The sequence below is a fragment of the Camelina sativa genome, chromosome 5 (genome assembly GCF_030686135.1).
Source record: "Camelina sativa cultivar CO46 ecotype springtype chromosome 5, ASM3068613v1".
NCBI classification, from domain to species: domain Eukaryota; kingdom Viridiplantae; phylum Streptophyta; class Magnoliopsida; order Brassicales; family Brassicaceae; genus Camelina; species Camelina sativa.
This window is the reverse complement of record NC_141884.1, coordinates 3,556,676-3,576,088: the sequence shown is the minus strand read 5'-3', so window position 1 is coordinate 3,576,088 and position 19,413 is coordinate 3,556,676. Positions and strand designations below refer to the sequence as shown.

The 19,413-nt window shown below is 34.7% G+C and overlaps 4 protein-coding genes across 8 annotated transcripts; 2 read left to right on the top strand and 2 right to left on the bottom strand.

Moving 5' to 3' along the window:
- The first annotated feature begins 1,697 nt into the window (after positions 1-1,697).
- On the top strand, positions 1,698-5,770 carry LOC104785274 (CDPK-related kinase 1). 2 transcript variants are annotated; one of them, XM_010510452.3, is made up of 11 exons: positions 1,698-2,954; positions 3,366-3,496; positions 3,580-3,621; positions 3,711-3,819; positions 4,023-4,101; positions 4,195-4,491; positions 4,574-4,686; positions 4,785-4,892; positions 4,982-5,044; positions 5,132-5,299; positions 5,395-5,770. In XM_010510452.3, the coding sequence occupies exons 1-11, from the start codon at positions 2,469-2,471 to the stop codon at positions 5,530-5,532; spliced, it is 1,734 nt and encodes a 577-aa protein (XP_010508754.2). In that variant the 5' UTR covers positions 1,698-2,468; the 3' UTR covers positions 5,533-5,770. The 2 variants fall into 2 exon arrangements, with proteins under 2 accessions (XP_010508754.2, XP_087369208.1); XM_087513082.1 differs by having other exon boundaries at positions 2,097-2,954; positions 4,982-5,299.
- A 269-nt stretch (positions 5,771-6,039) lies between these two features.
- On the top strand, positions 6,040-8,193 carry LOC104785275 (uncharacterized). 2 transcript variants are annotated; one of them, XM_010510453.2, is made up of 6 exons: positions 6,048-6,495; positions 6,668-6,760; positions 6,857-7,090; positions 7,189-7,291; positions 7,402-7,631; positions 7,708-8,193. In XM_010510453.2, exons 1-6 carry the CDS (start codon positions 6,170-6,172, stop codon positions 7,934-7,936), a joined length of 1,215 nt encoding a protein of 404 aa, XP_010508755.1. In that variant the 5' UTR covers positions 6,048-6,169; the 3' UTR covers positions 7,937-8,193. The 2 variants fall into 2 exon arrangements, with proteins under 2 accessions (XP_087369209.1, XP_010508755.1); XM_087513083.1 differs by lacking the exon at positions 7,708-8,193 and having other exon boundaries at positions 6,040-6,495; positions 7,388-7,527.
- A 104-nt stretch (positions 8,194-8,297) lies between these two features.
- Positions 8,298-13,307, bottom strand: LOC104785272 (rhomboid-like protein 18). 2 transcript variants are annotated; one of them, XM_010510451.2, is made up of 9 exons: positions 13,006-13,307; positions 10,860-11,920; positions 10,680-10,780; positions 10,048-10,188; positions 9,865-9,931; positions 9,334-9,485; positions 9,146-9,247; positions 8,926-9,033; positions 8,298-8,806 (listed from the first exon to the last, which is right to left on the bottom strand). In XM_010510451.2, the coding sequence occupies exons 2-9, from the start codon at positions 10,882-10,884 to the stop codon at positions 8,639-8,641; spliced, it is 864 nt and encodes a 287-aa protein (XP_010508753.1). In that variant the 5' UTR covers positions 10,885-11,920; positions 13,006-13,307; the 3' UTR covers positions 8,298-8,638. The 2 variants fall into 2 exon arrangements, with proteins under 2 accessions (XP_010508753.1, XP_087369210.1); XM_087513084.1 differs by lacking the exon at positions 13,006-13,307 and having other exon boundaries at positions 8,929-9,033; positions 10,860-11,123.
- A 2,189-nt stretch (positions 13,308-15,496) lies between these two features.
- LOC104785271 (F-box protein At2g41170) lies at positions 15,497-17,757 on the bottom strand. 2 transcript variants are annotated; one of them, XM_010510449.3, is made up of 5 exons: positions 16,701-17,757; positions 16,508-16,587; positions 16,201-16,408; positions 16,017-16,088; positions 15,497-15,911 (listed from the first exon to the last, which is right to left on the bottom strand). In XM_010510449.3, exons 1-5 carry the CDS (start codon positions 17,304-17,306, stop codon positions 15,900-15,902), a joined length of 978 nt encoding a protein of 325 aa, XP_010508751.2. In that variant the 5' UTR covers positions 17,307-17,757; the 3' UTR covers positions 15,497-15,899. The 2 variants fall into 2 exon arrangements, with proteins under 2 accessions (XP_010508751.2, XP_010508750.2); XM_010510448.3 differs by having other exon boundaries at positions 16,236-16,408.
- Between the last annotated feature and the right edge of the window lie 1,656 nt (positions 17,758-19,413).

Here is a 19,413-nt window from a genome sequence, read left to right as displayed (position 1 = left end):
AGTGTTTCAGAGAAAGGCCCAAATTAGATCTGAGTAGAGCAGTCCATAGTGACAGTGACTCCGACATGACAACACTCGAGTTACAAGACCACCCCACGTCTCTACTCTAAGCCTATGCCGTACGTCAAAGGCACCAACTCCTGTATCACATATATTCATTTCATTCAAACTCCAAATAATTCACAGGAACCTGAGTTTTGAATTGGCATGGAGTCATGGACTAGTACTGAATCGAATCTAAAAAATATGTGATAATCTGTAGATGCAACCGAAACTGAATAAATACATGAAAATACGTACAATTTCATGTTTTGCACACAAAAAAAAAACGTACAATTTCATGTAATTATTGTGAAATACTGTGGAAAATAGATAGAATTGACGATATATATTATGCAAAATGCTCTATGCTACGTAATATATACAAGTTGTAACTTTATTTGTTTTTACAAGAATTACGATATATATAGGGAAACTTTTTGCTCTATGTTACGTAATGTGTGTACATGTTGTAACTTTGTTTGTTTAACATAAGAATTGCGATATAGGGAAAAATTAGAAACGAAAAGAGGTTGTAAAGGAAAAAGAAGTGGAATATATTAGATGTCAAGGAATATAGATATTCTTCATATTCTTCTTTTACATATACTTTTGCCCATTATTTTGTTAAATTTATAGGTTTTTGTTACCAAAATAACACACAACCAAAAAAGCCCACCAAGGATGATGGTTGTTAGGTTAGGCTTTCGTTGTTTTATTCTTTCCTTGGGCTATATCTAACCTAATATGGAGAATCCTTTGGTAATCCATTTTATTAATGAAAGTGCTCTAACAAAAATCTTACCTAATATTTTTCTTGATTATTTGTCTAGTGTTGCTTATTCGTTTTATACTTTTATAGTATTGCAATCTTCGTATTGTACATGTTAGTCAAAGTATTGAATTGACTCGTATACGTACGTATTTTGAAAAAAGGGGAATGAAAACAAGTTACTGGAAGACCTACGCAATTTAATAAGTTTTTTTTCAACTCAAAGTTGCCAACAATGAACGCAATTATTAATATTCGTATAGAATTTGATTTTAATACTTTTTTAAAAATGCACTCGAGGAACTCATTTCAAAAGAAAGAATCAATCAAATCATTGCCTTGTTCCAACTACGGATACTGAGTTCTTGACTCACTATATAACACGTGAGATCGTCACTATCTCACGCATTTCTTTCTTTTTGGGGCTGGTAAATTCATTATCTCAAAGGATTACACAAAAGTATATTTATGAAATACATGGACTCTGACGATTGGCTACATCGGAAGATATATAATCCAATAAATCATTAATAATATCATTTGGTAGCTACGTACATCGTAAAGAAACATAACCAAATAAAAAGATATGATAGTCTCTTGTCACTTGTGATGATGCTCTAGTCTATAAATTTAACAAATGGTTTCTATGTTAAGACGAAACCATTGTTTGAAACGTTAATAAGGTAGGGTTGTCCATACGTGATATGGCAAAACTTCGTTAAGCTAAACTAGGACCTTTGTCTAGTAGCTAAGGTATACCTTTAATCAAGTGCCAAGTTCGAGGTTACAAATCTCTCTTTTTTACATTTTGGCATGATTCTAAGGTACTCTTTTGGATCCTTCGATTGATAATTTATTTCTAGACATAGCAAAATTTGGCAGTACAACACAAAAGATAAGGTTGTTGTGTTGTTAGTCTTGATAGAATTTTGGCAAAATATAGAGAGAGACATCGTCGTCTCGTCTTATTCTTTCTCTCCCGACTACTTTTATCTATTATAAGTTGACGGGTTTGATATCAACAAGACATTACAATACTTCCTAATATTAGCCACGAGTTTAGCAAAAGATGGTGATTGGTGAACGAAGACAGAAGACTCTTTCTTGGCAGCCAAACTTCACATAATTCACATTAATCTCATTTAACCAAAAAAAAAAAAAAAAAGAGATCAAAACTTTACTTTTCTTTAACAAATAAAAATAGAAATCAATCAAACTTTGCTTTTTTTTTTTGTTTTTTTCTCTTTTTGATTCTTTCTTTTTTTCCACTTTTTAAGCTTTCCTCATCTCAATCTCTTCTTCCTTTTTTCTTGTTGCTACTGCTAAAAAAGCATCTTCTTCTTCTTCCTTTTTTCTTTTTTTTCTCTTTTTCCATTCTTATTAACACTTTCCTTTTGCTTCTTCTCCTTAAGTCTCTCTTTTTACTTATTTAGCTTTTGCTTCTGATTGGTACCAAACTCGCTTCTTCCTCTAAATAATCTCAAATTCTCAAACTTTTTGCTATATTCAATCTCCTTACCCTTCTCTGCTTCCTGGGTTTTCGAGTCTCTCGATTTCTGTGATTTACTCTGTTTCTCTTCCCCATGAAACTAAACTTGTAATCTTACACAAAGTTTCAACCTTTTTCGTTTTTGAGAATTCTCAAATTCAACAATCTATGGGGATCTGTCATGGCAAACCAATCGAGCAACAATCAAAAACCCTCTCAGTTCCGGGAGAAACCGATGAAGCTCCGACGAGTTCACAACCGGCGACTACGAAATCCTCTGGCTTTCCGTTTTACAGCCCTAGTCCTGTACCTAGCTTATTCAAATCCTCACCTTCTATATCATCAAGCGTGAGCTCGACGCCTCTTCGTATCTTCAAGAGACCTTTCCCTCCTCCTTCTCCTGCTAAGCATATAAGAGCTTTCCTCGCGCGTCGTTACGGCTCAATCAAGCCTAATGAGGTCTCTATCCCTGAAGGTAAAGAATGTGAGATTGGTCTTGACAAGAGTTTTGGGTTTTCGAAACAGTTTGCTTCACACTACGAGATTGATGGCGAAGTGGGTCGTGGACATTTTGGTTATACTTGCTCTGCTAAGGGTAAAAAAGGCACCTTGAAAGGTCAAGAAGTTGCTGTTAAAGTTATTCCTAAATCCAAGGTTCCTTCTTTCAAACTCTGTTTTAGTTTCACTTGTTTGAAGGACTCTGTTCTTTAATTATAATTTGGTCTGTCAGAGATATATGATGAAGGACTCTGTTCTGTTTTTTTTTCTATGTTAAACTGTGGAATTGCTTTAGGAGCTTTAGGACTCTGTTTGTTGCTTTAGAATTGTGGTTGTTGCAAAATAATTTAGAGCTCAGATTTGTTGGCATTTAAATCCTGACAAAGCCAATTGTGTTTGAATGCTATCTGTCTGGATTATAGTTGCAAAGGAATTGACTCTTGATACTGTTTGTATGAGGGTGAATAAAAAAACAAGAGTTTACAAATAATATAAATAAGACAACTATCTCCTTGAGCTTGTTTTTCGATAGCTGCATTGCTTAGTATTGGATGTTCTTGACTGCAGATGACAACTGCAATTGCAATTGAGGATGTTAGTAGAGAAGTGAAGATATTGCGGGCTTTGACTGGTCACAAGAACCTAATCCAGTTCTATGATGCGTTTGAAGATGATGAAAATGTTTATATTGTAATGGAGTAAGTATAAATTTTCTCAGTGAGATTTGCTAACCTTATTTGATCCATCTTCCAATACAAATACTTTGATCTCCTTTGACCAGATTATGCAAAGGTGGTGAACTCTTGGACAAAATCCTTCAAAGGTAATTGCCAAACACACATGGTTGAATCATTGTTGTATTGTTGTCTCTACTGAATCGTGCTTTGACTGGTTGAGCTTTGATCTAATCAGGGGTGGAAAATACTCAGAAGATGATGCTAAAAAAGTTATGGTTCAGATTCTCAGTGTTGTAGCTTACTGTCATCAGCAAGGTGTGGTTCACCGTGACCTTAAACCCGAGGTACTTTATAATCCATGGTGATGTTTTAATTGTTTCTCTCGTTGTTTTGTTGTAAATAATGTTGGCTTTAGGTGACACTTCACTTTCTAGGTCCCATCATATTATCAGCAGTCTTTGTACACATAGAATGAATTCCACTAACTTATGCCAGAGTGATAATGACGGTTATGTTTTCTTTCTATTTGTATGTTTCCCTTTCACAGAACTTTCTGTTCACTACGAAAGATGAGACTTCTCCTCTGAAAGCAATTGATTTTGGTCTTTCTGATTATGTCAAACCAGGTCAGAGATGTTAATATTGACCCAAGTTTTGTCCTATTGAACTCTTCTTGAAGTTAAAATTTCACCCTTTTTTTTTTCTTTGCAATTTTGCAGACGAGAGGTTGAATGATATTGTTGGAAGTGCTTACTACGTGGCCCCTGAAGTTTTACACCGTACATACGGGACAGAAGCTGACATGTGGAGTATTGGAGTGATTGCTTATATTCTTCTCTGTGGCAGTCGACCCTTTTGGGCCCGTACTGAATCCGGAATCTTTCGAGCAGTCCTAAAGGCAGAACCAAATTTTGAAGAAGCTCCTTGGCCGTCACTATCACCTGACGCTGTAGATTTTGTGAAAAGATTGCTAAACAAAGATTACCGTAAAAGACTAACTGCAGCCCAGGCTTTGTGTGAGTATAATCATCTTGATCTCTATAACGGGTTAACATGCATCATTATCATGTTCTGCACTCAAATGTCTTTTTTCCTCAGGTCATCCCTGGCTGGTTGGCTCGCATGACCTAAATATTCCATCTGATATGATCATATACAAGCTTGCAAAAGTGTACATAATGTCTACTTCCTTGAGAAAGTCGGCTTTAGCGGTGAGTTGGATTCTGTTGAATCTGTGACATATACTAATTACTTGGAAAATGTGATTATTGAGCATGGAGATTGACGTGGTTTTTTTTCATGGTTTCAGGCTCTTGCCAAGACATTAACTGTACCGCAGTTAGCTTATCTGCGGGAGCAATTTACGTTGTTGGGGCCAAGCAAAAATGGATATATCTCTATGCAGAATTACAAAACAGTGAGTTCTATTTCCATGATTCTCTCTACCACTTCCCTTCTCATTTAGGATTATCTGTGATTCTTGGCTTTTTTTAATATAAATCTCAGGCAATCCTAAAGAGCTCAACAGATGCTACGAAAGATTCACGAGTCTTAGATTATGTTCACATGGTAAGAAACGAGAGGCTAATGATATGGTATAAAGCTTTATCAATAGGTTTGGAGTGTTTTAACGTTCTAATATCTTTTGTGATGCAGATAAGTTGTCTTCAATACAAGAAACTCGACTTTGAAGAATTTTGTGCTTCAGCATTAAGTGTTTATCAGCTCGAAGCAATGGCAACATGGGAGCAACATGCACGGCGTGCTTATGAGTTGTTTGAGAAGGACGGGAATAGACCCATCATGATTGAAGAACTTGCATCGGTATAAACTTTACCCTTTTAAATTTACCTAGAGAAGACTCATGAAGAGGGAAACTTGGTCATGGTTGATCTTGAACAAATGTGTATTAACTGCAGGAACTCGGACTCGGGCCATCAGTGCCGGTGCACGTTGTACTTCAGGATTGGATAAGACATTCCGATGGCAAGCTTAGTTTCTTGGGCTTTGTCAGATTACTACATGGCGTGTCTTCTCGGGCATTACAAAAAGCTTAGAGCAAAAACCACATTGTTAGTTGAGAGAAAATATGCAACTAGGTGTTATCTGGCTGTGGCTTCTTCTTTCTTCCATTTCTTGATAGTGTTTTTTTAGTGTTTTATTTTCTTCTTCTCTGATCATGGGTAAGCATTTGAGTCAAAAGATTCGATATTTATGTCTGTGAGTGTCTCTTGTGTGTGTACAGAATCAGACATGCATTAATTATCTCTTTAAATTGGGTTTCTAATTCAGTGATGTCCTACGCCTTCTCCTTTCTAATAATGTCGAACGGTTTCTTCGGTTAAATTTCTATTTGGCTTACAATTAAAGTTCCTCAGGTCAACGCAATCGTAGTCTTTCCGACAGTAAGTGTGAATGTGTATATATGTCTTGTAATGTGGATTTGTGCCGCTACACTTTACGTGTGGAGCACTCTTTTAAAGGCCGCTGGAACAACAATTCGTATTCGTCATCTATGGATCATCAAACCAATGATACGCCACGTGACTGTGTCTCACAATGGAGGGAGACACCCACGTGACGTTGACCTTCATCATCAGATCTCTGATCTCATCTTAATCTCTACCTAACCGTCACAAAGATTCTTTCTTTCTATCTTCTTCCTCTAATCTCGCTGCAACAGTTTTAACTATAATGGCGACAATGCGCAAATCCCATAGGTCAAAAGCGACTCTTGGATCAAGAAGACTTGTTCTGCTATGCATTGTCGCCGTGGCATTGCTCCTCTTTCTTTCTTCCGTGATCTCCACCGGCGGATTGGTTTTACCATATCCGAAGACCCTTATTGGTTACTTCTTGAAGTCTCCACGAAGCAAGAGACATCACAGTTTGTCGGATTTTTACTTGTACTGGGGAGACAGAATCGATTGTCCTGGTAAGAACTGTGAGACCTGTGCTGGTTTGGGTCATCAAGAATCTAGTCTTAGATGTGCTCTTGAGGAAGCCATGTTTCTTAACAGGTAATATTTTGATTACTTCTGAGATTTCTGATGGACTTCTTGAATTGGCAATTAGTCTTCTTGGTCATGACTCATGAGATGGTTAGTTGACTAAAATTTTGGGAAATGCTGGTAAGATCAGTGTATATGGTGTTGAGATATGGTCTCTGTAATTGTCACTTTCTTGTTGCAGGACTTTTGTAATGCCATCTCGGATGTGCATCAATCCAATACATAACAAGAAAGGTATACTTAATCGATCAGACAATGAAACTACTGAGGAAAGGTGAAAGAGTTTCTTTGAACTAGTTAAGGAAAGTGCTTTTGTTTTGTTTCCCACTTTTAACACAAGAGGAGGTCTCTTTGCTTTGTATGGCCTTAGCTGGGAAGGGAGCTCTTGTGCGATGGAATCATTGTATGATATTGACCTCATCTCTGAGAAGATACCTGTGATCTTGGATAACTCGGAGACGTGGCACATTGTGTTATCGACGAGTATGAAACTGGGAGAACGAGGGGCTGCGCATGTGTATGGAGCCAATAGGCATGAGCTAAATGACTCTAGCTGCTTTACAAATCTTTTGGTCATTAACCGCACCGCAAGTCCCTTGGCATGGTAAGCACATTCCTGAGGAAATTGAGTATCTTATATTGTTTGTGTTAGTCATCATCATAATCTAGCTTGATCAGATCATATATCCATCTTCAATGTAGGTTTGTAGAGTGCAAGGATCGAGGTAACCGTAGCGCCGTCATGCTTCCTTATTCATTTCTCCCAAATATGGCAGCATCAAGATTAAGAGATGCTGCCGAAAAGGTGAATGAGTTTTACATAACCTAGCAATCTAGATTAAAAATGGAAAATGAGATGGTTCTGTTCTGTTGAAGCCTTATAGCTTTATTCATAAACCAGTTTTGGTTGAACAGATAAAAGCACAACTTGGTGATTACGATGCAATCCATGTTCGTCGAGGTGACAAGCTGAAAACACGAAAAGACCGGTTTCACGTTGAAAGAACTCAGTTTCCACATTTAGACAGAGACACACGCCCAGAGTTCATCCTTGGCAGAATACAAAAGCAAATCCCACCAGGACGGACTCTTTTTATTGGTTCTAATGAGAGAACCCCTGGATTCTTTTCGCCTCTCGCTGTCTGGTAATAACTCAAGGTCTACTTTGAGGTTTGTAATAGATGTTTTTGTAAGATGCTTAAGATTCTTGTTACACTGCAGGTACAAAGTGGCTTATCCATCGAACTTCAGCGAGATTTTGGATCCGATAATCGAGAACAATTATCAGTTATTCATGGTAGAGAGGCTGATAATGATGGGTGCAAAGACATTCTTCAAAACATTTAGAGAGTACGAAACGGATCTCACTTTAACAGATGATCCGAAAAAGAACAAGAACTGGGAAATACCAGTTTACAACATGGAAGAAGGCAAAGAAGTAGCAAGCTAAACTATCTATGACCTCACTAGCAAAAATCAGGCAACGATTCAGACAAAAGTCTCATCACTTTCCAATGACTTGGAGTTAAGCCTAATCTTGTCTGAAGATTCTATTACTCGGGACAAATCCGTGTATGTGAAATCAGAGACTAAGAGTCACTTGAGCACTTGTCTTGCTACTTAGATGTTTCAGTTTTGTGTAAATCAAACTGTGTACTATTTACTTTATTATTCATTTGCATCAAGAATAGATTTCTGAAAGTGAAATTTTTGAGTTGCAGAGTCTTTTAATTAGCACGTCTTCTGCTTAAACTATATCATAATCCAGTATAAGTACAATTCTGTATTCTGTTTTCTCTAAGTAGAATAGGTTTTGTGAACTGTTAAATGGGTCTGTAATTTTAATCACTGAAGGTTTAGTCAAATAAGCCTCAATCTCCATGTTTTTTCTTTTCTTTCAAATCTCACTTACATAATAAACATAACCTACGAACTTTGTTCTAAAACTACAACGGTAACTAAAAGAGGCAGAAGGAAAACCTAAAAGAAAGAAAAAGAGGATGTAAATCAGATCATCAGATCATCCACTGGACATATGTTCGTTAAGGTAAGGTCATTTCCGTTGTTAGAACGCAGCAGAAGAATACCTCTTGTGTTGTGCAATGCCTTCATCTCAAATCAACAATGTTTCTGAAACTTCCTAGTAGAGGGTTTAGTGAGAATGTGCTTCAAGAAGGATGTTGGTGGCAGCGTTGACATCATTTCTGGCGTGTACAAGCGCCTGTCTCGCTGCGTTCTGGTCAAATCCCATTGATACCAAAGTAGCTATGGCTTCCTCAGATGGCTCTGTAGTTGATGGCACTGGAGCTCGAAAAGCTCTCTGAAAAACAGAAACATCATATGTCAGCAAACGAAGATGGGATATTTAGATTGTAATAGGAGTTTGGCTAAAGAGGCAAAAAAAAAAAAAGATGCTGCAAAGAAAAGATAAAGACTTGCCACTGCTTGGCGACCTAAGTTGGGTGATGTCCTTCTTGGTGGTTGAGAATGGCTGCTCAAGGAGGGCAAAGCAAACCGGGAAAAGAACGAAGCCATGAACTGGGGGAACTGTCATGTATTTTAGACAAAAAGTAGTGTTACTATAGTAGACAAAAACTCACACTTGAGGAGATGAATGATGTTATTTATATAAGCAAACGGTTAGGAAAGGTTATATAACCTTTGCCTTGCGAATACCAAAGATGTTCAACCGGTACAAGGAACCAGCAATAATGCCGCAAATTCCAGTAAAGATGGATCTTTTCCAAGATGAGAGTAAAAGCTACAAATATTGAAACCAAGAAATCCATCAACTAAAGAAAAAGGAACTACAGTACAGCAAAAGTCATAAATAAACATATGGTATACCTGGACACCCGCAAGATATATGAATGATTTATCAGAGAAGGGGACGCCAAATACGCCAAACCTCTTTGTTACTGGAATGTCCAAGAAGAAGGGTACAAAAGAAGCAAATATGACGGCGTATGGTCCAGATGTCAGTAGGTTTGCAGTAGGATCTACAAAAGAAACAACAGTTTGTTATACAGATATACCCACAATCAATAAATGTAATATGTTTATGTTTTTGGAATATCATATAAGGTCATATCACAAACACTTATTGAGAATGCACAAAATCATCTCTTGATAATTTAAATGATGGACCAAGGGAATTCTCTGTACAATCTATTCAACATTATGAGTGACGGAATTTTTTCAGAATATCCTAATATACTCACTGTACAATTTTTCTTATATGTTTGGTGAGACTAGTAGCAAGTTACAATTCCTTATAGTTGTCTGCATTAGCGCCCAGATTTCATATTCTAAAGGACGAGTATTGACCAAAACAGTGTAGATTTTAATGAGACTATCTGAAATTGGGAAGGTGCATACCTTTAAACAGAGATAACAAAATGGTCTCTAGTATCAGTGACACAGCCCCAGAGAACAAGATGAAAACCTGCAGGATGAGCACAAATTTAACACATTCAATCTCGAAGCACTTGTCTTTGTAGTTACCATGGTAATGGACAGTTAAAGTCATGAAGAAAAAGTTGAGCTAAGAGTATCCCTTACCGAATACTTATTAGAACCAATCTGTCTCTCAAAGACTCGGAAGAAGTAGAGCAAATACAAGCCGGAAAACAACTCTGTTGTGGACGAGAAGGCAAAACTCGATATGATTAGTTTCCATATCCGAAACTTCTCAAAAATATCCTGCAATGAAATTGAAAGAAATTAACCAAGATACGGTTGACTGCATTTGAGATATCTGAACTTTTACTTACACATAAACAAGATTCTTTAAAACAATCAAACATCTTTCTAAGTGCAAGACTAAATGCATACACAATCAAGTGATGAAATTTTCTAATGAACAAATCCGCATTACACCAATGGCTGATGAAGAATCTAAGTAAAAGCTCTAGTAGTATGATGATGCCTATCCTAAAGCTTATTTCGGTGTAGCTGCGTCCTCCCAGTAAACTCAAAACCTTACAAAGTACAGTAAGTAAAGAACCTAAGCAATAATCCGAAACATCTTCTAGTGCTAATATTAGCAATTAGAGGACAACAAAATAAGGCAGCAAAAACAATTGGTACCCAAAATCCTAAGAACTTGTGGAAATAAGAGACAGAATCGGATCCTAATTCTTCTGTAAAACCCAGAAAGGCTTCAAATTGAACAGAGATAACAAACAAAGTACCTGGTAAGACAAGGCAAGGTTGGAAGAACCGCTCCTGATCCCGAAGAAGACAGTGAAAAGGGCAGTCGCAATAACGAAGGCTTTCGTAACCGGAGCATTATCTGCAAAGTTCCCAAATCTCGAACATTAATCGAAAACCCAGAAACAAGAAAGCAAAGAGAGAATTGGGTAAAAACGTACTGAAACCGGAGGGACCTGCGTTCATCTCTACTAATCGGGATGAACGAAACAAATCAAATCGGGGATTGTGAGAGATCGGAGAAGAGGGGAGCTTTCGTTTTTCTCCTCCTCAAGTCGTCGTCTCCGATGAATTTTATTTTCTACGGAGGGATGTTTCCTGGAATTTTCACTACTTTCTTCTCTCCTCTCCAATTCAAACCCAAAAAAAAAAAAAAAAAACTGAGCAGAAGAAACAGAACAATCCAGAATCTTTCTTTCATTATTAATTAGCTATTAAAAACAAAATTAAATTTAAACAAATAAAGAGTTTTCCAATTAAAGCCCCGGATCTTTTCAGTATCTTACAATATTAACCCTCTAGTTTCAATTCTAACATTATAAACCAATAGTCGCATAAAAGCATCTTATTTTGCATCAAAAATTTCTAGATTTCCTTGAGCAACTTGCATCCCTATTATAGTAAAAGAGAAGTACAACTTACACAACGGACAAAAATACCCCTAACACCAACAATAGGAAGCATCTCGGATAAGGTCAAAAATGACTTTCCTGTTTCTTTAATCGGGTTATAATTCAAAAATAACCCGAAATTCTAAAATCGGATCTACTTGGTTATTATAAGGGCTTCAAATATGGGCTATCGACATGTACCAAAGACAATTAACAACGCCATAAGATCTGATATGGTTGTGATCCATAAATGTCGGTATAGAATCTCATCAATATACAAAAAAGATTTCCAAATTTCCAAATACAAATTTACCTCTCTCTCTCACAAATACGATCCCATAAATCTCGCTATACAACATATGAATCCATAAATTGTCTCTCTCACAAATTTACCATTGTTAAGAATCTATTACCTAATTAACTACTAAGATTTTTATCCCACATTCCAAGAATATACCATAAATTATACTATCAAATCATACCTAACGGAGAATACGTGACGACTCCCTATAAATACAATGATACTAATCGAAGCTTTAATCACCATACCTTCTTTACTTTCTCCTTTCTGTGTTCTTTCAAGCCTTCTTCAATGGCTGCTGCTCTGGTGCCTATCATAGATCTGCAGTCTATTAAACCATTCTGAACAGGCTGGAGAATTCAAGTGAAAATCATCCATTCTTGGAAGCAATATAACATCTATTCCCGAGAGACTATAGAAATGGTTTTATCAGATACCATGGAATAAGCTTATATTAGTAGTTTTTGTATGTATCATATTCGTTTTCATTAGCTTATATGTTTATATGTAAGTTTATTTGTAGTTTTTTTTTTTGCAAGAATCCATTTATTATGTTCCTAAATCAATGTGTTTTTGTAGATGTCAATGGTGAGATATTTAATTTCGGCTAAATGAAAACTCATGACATGGAGGATAGGATTAAAAACAAAATCGAGTTTGTACTCAGGGATACAAGGTACTAATGAGTTTGTACCTATACATATAACAATTCGTAACTTTTTAACACTATGCTACTGAATTACTATTTTTTTCTTTCTTAAGAGATGAACGTTTAGCGTGTACACTATGGAGGGTCTTTTGCTGAAAACATTCTCTTAACTTGCGAAAACAACATGCATAAGATGGTCAAATGTTAAAAAAAAATGGTCAAATGTTTGCCTTTTTTTAGGCAAACACAGCGATTTGCTAAGGTCAATTCTGTCAAAGGTATATCTATGTAAGTTTTATATTTGCAAAGTTATGTATGCTTTACTTATAAGCATGTGTTGTAAGAGGTTTATTACAAGAATGAAATGTTATTAGATGAGTTTAAAAATCCAATACCGTTCATATATCATTACTTAGTTTGCTATTTTTTATTTGCCGGGTTTTAAGTTAATCATGGATTGAAACAATCATAAATATTCTATTAGATTTTTAAAATAATTAGCAACTCAACTGATACCAATCTTCCTTCTTTTTTTTTTTCTTCAGCGTACAAATTTTCCAATCACCTTAAACTTATAAAAAAGGTGAAATCAAAATTGACATAAAATATATAAGCATACCACTGTTTGGGAACCAAAATCATCAACTACTTTCGGAAACAAAATAACAATCTGAGAGCATGACAATCAATTGAAAAATACCAAATGATAATTTGCAAAATTTAACTTAAAAACTGAAATGACTTACCAAAATACATGCAATTGGTTCATAACTCTTTGAAATCAGTAAAGCCAAAGTGATTTTGTTGAATTAAGTAATTTCCGATCTGTACATATAAACCCTTTGACTGCGGCAGCGTTTTCCCGATTTCGATTTTGTGGTAGGGTATGCTTTCTTCAAAAAAGGAATAGAAAATCACCATGTTTGGAAATAATTGATATGAAGACATGTTCGATGTTGACATGAATCGAAGAACAGAATTGAAGGGAAGTGATAGAAGATTGGAAAAGGTTGGTTTAGAATTTGGGTTTCTCGATTTTGTCGAATGTAGTTAAAAAAAAATTGTTTAGTTTAATGTTAAATTGAATAATTTTATAAAAAACCCTAACTTAGTCCATTATGATTATTTATAAGACAATACTAAGGAGCCCACTAAACTAAATTGTTGAGATTACATACAGCCCAATAACTTCAATAGAAAAAATCAGACATAAATTTCTATGTAGAGTCCGTGTTTAAAAGAAACTTTACAATAAACTAGGAAGCATTTGATAGTAAAGACTAATAAGAATTATTACATGAAATGCCTTTTTTTGTTTTTTTAGAACATGAAATGCTATTTAAATAAGTGTTTTCTAACCATGAAATCAAGAAAATGGCAAAAATTCAATTTACTCATACAGATTTTAAATATATCTAATTCATTTGGATCCTTGACAGAAATTCTTATAAAATTTTCATCTTTTAATTAAAAAACTAACCATGATTTATAGATTTTCTGAAACATTTTTTATGTGGATACATATATCCTGTGTATACAATTTTGCAGTGTGTCAAAACATGTATGTAATTTTGCAATGGGTCAGAACATGTAGAAAACTTTGCTGGAAACTCTTTTATGTTTATATTAAATTTTTTATCAAAAATCCCAAAAACTTAATTATTTACACAATATTTCATATATCTATTTTATAAATTAATACAATTTTTCATTATTTTATTTTATCCAAATTCATGAAAATATTAAAATTCTATCCTTTTATTTTATTTTATCATAACTCAGTATATTATCAATCACTTTCTTTTTCTCCTTCTATTATTGTATCCAATGTCCAAACTCATAACAAAAATATATTTTTTACTGACCGTGAAATAAAAATATAACATGTATCAATCCGTTATGAACTTTTGTTATGTGAACATTCCTCCGCGCTGTAGCGCGGGTCCGGTCCTAATTTTGTATTAAAACAAAAGTTGCTACACAAATAAATTAAGTCAATCGTATTCCTTTTTTTTTAATGGATTTATATATTTATTTACATATTATTTTAGTCAAAGAAATAGATTTTGCAACAATATCGAAACCGTATCATACTATATCATCCCCTCACCTAACTAGTAAATTAATAGATGAGTTTTGCTATATGCTTTAAGCAAAATTCTCATAAAAAATGAGTAGTTATTACTAATAAAGGAATAATTTAAGGCTTTTTCTTGTGTCCATTTAAATAAAATAAAATTCATCTAAAACATACCACATCAACAGCATATATAAGAAAAAATAAGACAACAAGTTTTAAAAAACAACCAAAAAAAAAAAAAAAAATTGATGAACAATAACAAAGCAGTGATAAAAAAAATATTAATTAAGCCTGTTGTTGATTGTATGATTCAAAGAAACAAAGCAGTGATGCTAGAGTTTTACCGTCAAAGAGTAATTGACAACAAGATTGATTTTTAAATAACAATCGTCTTCTAAAGAATCACTATCGAGTCAGATTCTTTAAACGATTAAAGTTTATGATAAACTAATAAAAATATTTTCTCATTTTAAAAGCATCAATCAAATTACTATTTCCTGAAGAGTACATAGTGCATATTATACTTATAAACTAAGATGCCATGTTCAATTACCTCACTAATATAGTACATATTAAAAGTTGGCTAAACTAAGACAAAATAAAGGCAAATAAATGATGCACAAAATTCTCCCAAACGTTATTTACAAGTCCTTGCTTCTTTGTAAAAAAGCACACACAAATCCCAAATTAATTGCAAATAATCACTAAAACTGACATAGCAAACACGAATTCAAATACTACCTAATGTATATTCATATTATTTGTCACTCCTAATAAACACAAACCAATCCCAACACACCTAAATATTAAAAGAGGTAACGCAAAGATCAACCAAAACAAAAGGAACAAAAAAAATATACAACCAAAAAGATGTGAGATACACAAAAAAACATTTATGCTATCATTTGACATTTATACAACTATTAGACCATCTCTAATGTACATCACTAAATTTTTTTCTTTAAAATAAAGTGATTTTAAAATAAAACATTGTTTTTTCAGTGTATTACTCTATTTCCAACTTTAAAATAGAGTTAATATAAAAAAAATAGAATTAATAATATAATTGCTCTAAGTATAGAAAAATCCTATCATTTTATATATTTTAGAGTAAAATATATAGTAGAATAATATTACTCTATAATAAAGTTTTGATAGGGTCCCTTGAAAATGTCCTTACAACTTCCAAAACTAAACAACCTTTAATTACAATAATCTAAAAAATAGAAGAAAAAAAATAGATATTTACAAACTTAAATATATATAAAAAATTAATCATAAACAAAAACAAAATACAAAACCAAAATAGCTTCAAAACAAAATTTGCAAAATAAAATCCGAACGTAGTAGCACTTTGTAATCCCTAGTAATGACACTAGTACTACTATTCCAAGGATTGTGATGGCCACAATCGCTTCCACGTAGAAACCTCATCCTCCGTACCCAATTTCTTCACTCCGCCGTAGAAACCGTCTTCTTCATTTCCCGTCTCACGGTGTTCCTTTCTGTTTATCACCGTCCTACTCCACGGCGACTCCGGTCTGAATTGTCTGAACTCCATCACCACATTCTCTGCCAAAACACACACACACACACACACAAAATAGTTTCCTTTATTTTCTTTCTTCCATAGTTATAACTAATCGAAAATACATAAAAATTTGTTAAACTTATTACCGTCAGTGTGGCAACGGCAATTCTCTTCTCCGTCGCAGTTTTGCTGATGACCCACGATTCCAAACCACCAACCTACGCCGCAAAATTAGAGAAAAAAAAACCCACCAAAAAAACATCAGACGAATTTGATAAAAGATTTAAAGAACAAAAAATTGTTTTTTTTGGGGGAAACAAGAACAGAGACCATAATCTTTGACAAAAAAAAAAAAAAAAAAAGACCATAAGGAAACTCTTTGGTTCTTCGCCATTGGATCTCGAAATGGTCTCCGGGTCGAAGTCCGTCCAAACAATCTGACACGTGCAGATCACGTGACTTTGTGTCCACTTGAGACGGTCTCAGCCTCTGCCACGTCACCTTTTCCTCCGCCGCTCGCCGGCCATGCGCTGAGTATCTAATGAAAAAAATTTACTCAAAAATTTAATCGAAAAAATCCTCAGAAAAATCTAAGAGATGTTTAGATTAATCAATAAAAAAAAAAAAAAAATCTTACTTTGCTTGAAATGTATCAGTCTTGAAATCGTATCTGATCTTAGCATCGTAACAAGACATCATGAATCCAACATGTCCGTTCTGAGACCAAACAAGCCAAAAAATTCGATTTCCAAATTTAGTAAGCAAAAGACCGAATCAGTCTAATGGGTAACACTAAAACCCCATAAAGGTGAAATCTTTTCATCTCTTACCTCGCGATTGTAGACTTGAGCAGGGAACCAAAACTTGCCATTCTCAAGATTCGAGTACCAATACATAACAGAGTCGATAGGTGCGAAGTATGATGATAACGAACCTCTCTTGTCACAGCCGTGGTTTGAACTTAACCATGAGAAAGGTTTAAGACTCGCAACAAACCTCGATCTCCAATTTGGTTTACTACTGCTTTGATTTGAACTTCTGAGACATCTCATTAACGTTGCGACATGAGATTTCCACTCTTGTGTCGCTGCATCACCCATCAATCTTCCCCATTTTGCCTCCATATGCTTCTGCCATAGATGATCGATGACACATTTGTCTCTTAGCTCAGAGCAAACACAAGCCATAGCACATAGCTCGGATGGAGAGAGCTTCTCTAAGATGCAGTCTAAGGTTAAGTCTGGCAAATCAAGAAGAGACATTTTGTTTTCATCTTCTTGATTCTTGTTCCTCTTCGCTTCTGTTCTCCGTAGTAGTGTTCTTAACCAATTATGGTCGATGGTGCTTCTTGCAAGCCAAGAAACTATGAGTAAGAGTAACACACAAATCGTGTTGGGGTAGCAAAACGAGAAGAAAGTAAGGTACTTTGTCTCCATTGAGAGCAAGAAACGAGGGAGAAACTATGAGAGAACAGAGAGAGAGAGAGGGAGAGAACTGAGCGAGATTAACAAAAGAAAGAGTTCTTTTGCCTTTTTGGGGTTATTCACACGCGCAATTCAAGAGGAGCTGTCGCATGGAGTCACGCTTTGTGTGTTTTGTCCGATTTTTACAAGTAGTAGTACTAAACTACTAAGAAACGAAGCTTGAAGTTGAGGTCATTATATTAGCGGAGAGACATTTAAGAAAAAGAACACTAAAGAGACATCATGTTGTGAACAATAATAATGAGTTTTAAGGGTTTGTAAAAAGATTCGTTGTGAGGCTATTAAATTTTCAAGGAAGTGCAACATTAAATTGGGTGAGCAATAAAAATACAGTTAGGGGGTAGGTGGAAGTAGAGGCAGAACTAATAACGTTTGTTAAGCCAATAAATAACATGACTTCAGTGACAATACCATGAGATTGAGAAGATTTATATAGAGAGAAAGTGACCTTATCGAGTTTATGTCGTGCATGACAGCTGGCGACCGATTTTAGGTCTACCCAATTCAATCATAAAGCAGCTAGCTACTCAGATCGAATGAGAGAGGAAAATGTATTGAAACCGTAAACACCTTCCCAACTACTTTATTTTGGTTTGTTTTGTCCGTAGCCTAATTCAACCAAACTTTCCAACTACTTTGTACAAAAGACATTTAAAAGATTATGAAACGATTAGTTGGTTTAACGATCGATCCAAATGTAATCTTAAAAGGTCTTAAAAGCCAAAAAAAATCTCACGAAACCAAATAGTCCAATACCACCGACTTGGTCAACTCCTTTTTGGTAATTCAACTTAAGTGAAGTGGACACAATACGACAATTGTAGTTGATAAGGTTTGAAAGATAATTATAATTTGTGTCTTTAAGTTTCCAAAAATAAAAATCCTAAGGGTGAATTGCTCCAAGTCGCACACGATCCCAAACCAATTCCCTAAACATTCGATGCCTTGGAAAATTTAGGAACTCTTACCTGCACTCACGATCACCTATTAGGCCTACTATCCCAACAATGAGCAAAATGATCAAAGAGAGATGGATAAAACAAGGCAAAAAAAGTACAGATATAATTACATGAATGTTGTAAGTTCACATACTTAAGAAGAGCTCACTGTAATAGACCTAACCAAACTTTCTATTAGAAAATATATACATTTATATTTAAATAATATTTTTTTTATTTTGTTATGGTAAATATGTATTTGGGTTATAAGGGAGCAAGCCTCCATTGTAAACTTTCGAAGAGACAAAATAATCAAACATCTCTTCCAGATCTTTGTCCTTTGATGGTATCAAGCTAAGGTTTTCAGGGTTTTGTAGAAATTGGTTTCAAAATAGTAGAACATCTCTTCCAAATCTTTTACTCTTTTTTTTTATTTTGCTTTTCCACACTATTACTGCATCATGGAACAAACAGTTTTAGCTAAAAGCATAGAAGAGCCGACTTCACTGATTTGAACTACCAAAAGTCCAAAACCGAGGCCGACTCCAAATTCATCTACCAAGACTTTCCCCAAAATTCGGAAAGTAGAATGAAAAGGGAACGTTTTGCTTTGAAAAGGGATAATTAAAAAAAAAAAAAAAAAAAAAAAAAGGGTACATTCAAGCATCGGACGAGGACTTGCTTTTGGAGTTTGGTCCAGTGGGCTTCTCATATTTGTCTTTTTATAAAACACGGATCTTGAGTATCGTTTATGAAGACGGTTGTGTAAGCGTTGCTTTTTAGAATTTGGATTTGGGAATATGGTCCCAACGGACTTATCATTTTCTGTGAGAATAAATCAATAAACTTAATTACCAAAACATAAACATACAAACATACAGAATTACAGATAAATTGTCTGTTATAAACTTATATATAGATTTATCATATGATAATATAAGTAGAAAAAATGTATAGAATAATTTTCACAATGGCATGTCAACAAAACTCATTATTAGATAATAATACACGAATGAAATTTTCGTAAATCTCTATAAAAATAAAACTATGTATATTTGTATTTCAAATAACAAACAAAAAAAATATTTTGAATCTCTTTGTAAACTATTTTTTTTTTTTTT

Coding starts and splice junctions, on each gene's coding strand:
- LOC104785274 (XM_087513082.1), top strand. CDS start 2,469: ATGGGGATCTGTCATGGCAAACCAATCGAGCAACAATCAAAAACCCTC. Junction 3,497..3,579: donor AATGTTTATATTGTAATGGA/GTAAGTATAAAT, acceptor TCCTTTGACCAG/ATTATGCAAAGGTGGTGAAC. Junction 4,893..4,981: donor CTATGCAGAATTACAAAACA/GTGAGTTCTATT, acceptor TATAAATCTCAG/GCAATCCTAAAGAGCTCAAC.
- LOC104785275 (XM_010510453.2), top strand. CDS start 6,170: ATGGCGACAATGCGCAAATCCCATAGGTCAAAAGCGACTCTTGGATCA. Junction 7,292..7,401: donor TAAGAGATGCTGCCGAAAAG/GTGAATGAGTTT, acceptor TTGGTTGAACAG/ATAAAAGCACAACTTGGTGA. Junction 7,632..7,707: donor TTTTCGCCTCTCGCTGTCTG/GTAATAACTCAA, acceptor GTTACACTGCAG/GTACAAAGTGGCTTATCCAT.
- LOC104785272 (XM_010510451.2), bottom strand. CDS start 10,884: ATGAACGCAGGTCCCTCCGGTTTCA. Junction 9,932..10,047: donor TTGGTTCTAATAAGTATTCG/GTAAGGGATACT, acceptor CTCATCCTGCAG/GTTTTCATCTTGTTCTCTGG. Junction 9,248..9,333: donor TATATCTTGCGGGTGTCCAG/GTATACCATATG, acceptor CAATATTTGTAG/CTTTTACTCTCATCTTGGAA.
- LOC104785271 (XM_010510448.3), bottom strand. CDS start 17,306: ATGGAGACAAAGTACCTTACTTTCTTCTCGTTTTGCTACCCCAACACG. Junction 16,409..16,507: donor ACTGATACATTTCAAGCAAA/GTAAGATTTTTT, acceptor TTTTTTCATTAG/ATACTCAGCGCATGGCCGGC. Junction 16,089..16,235: donor AACCAAAGAGTTTCCTTATG/GTCTTTTTTTTT, acceptor TTTGCGGCGTAG/GTTGGTGGTTTGGAATCGTG.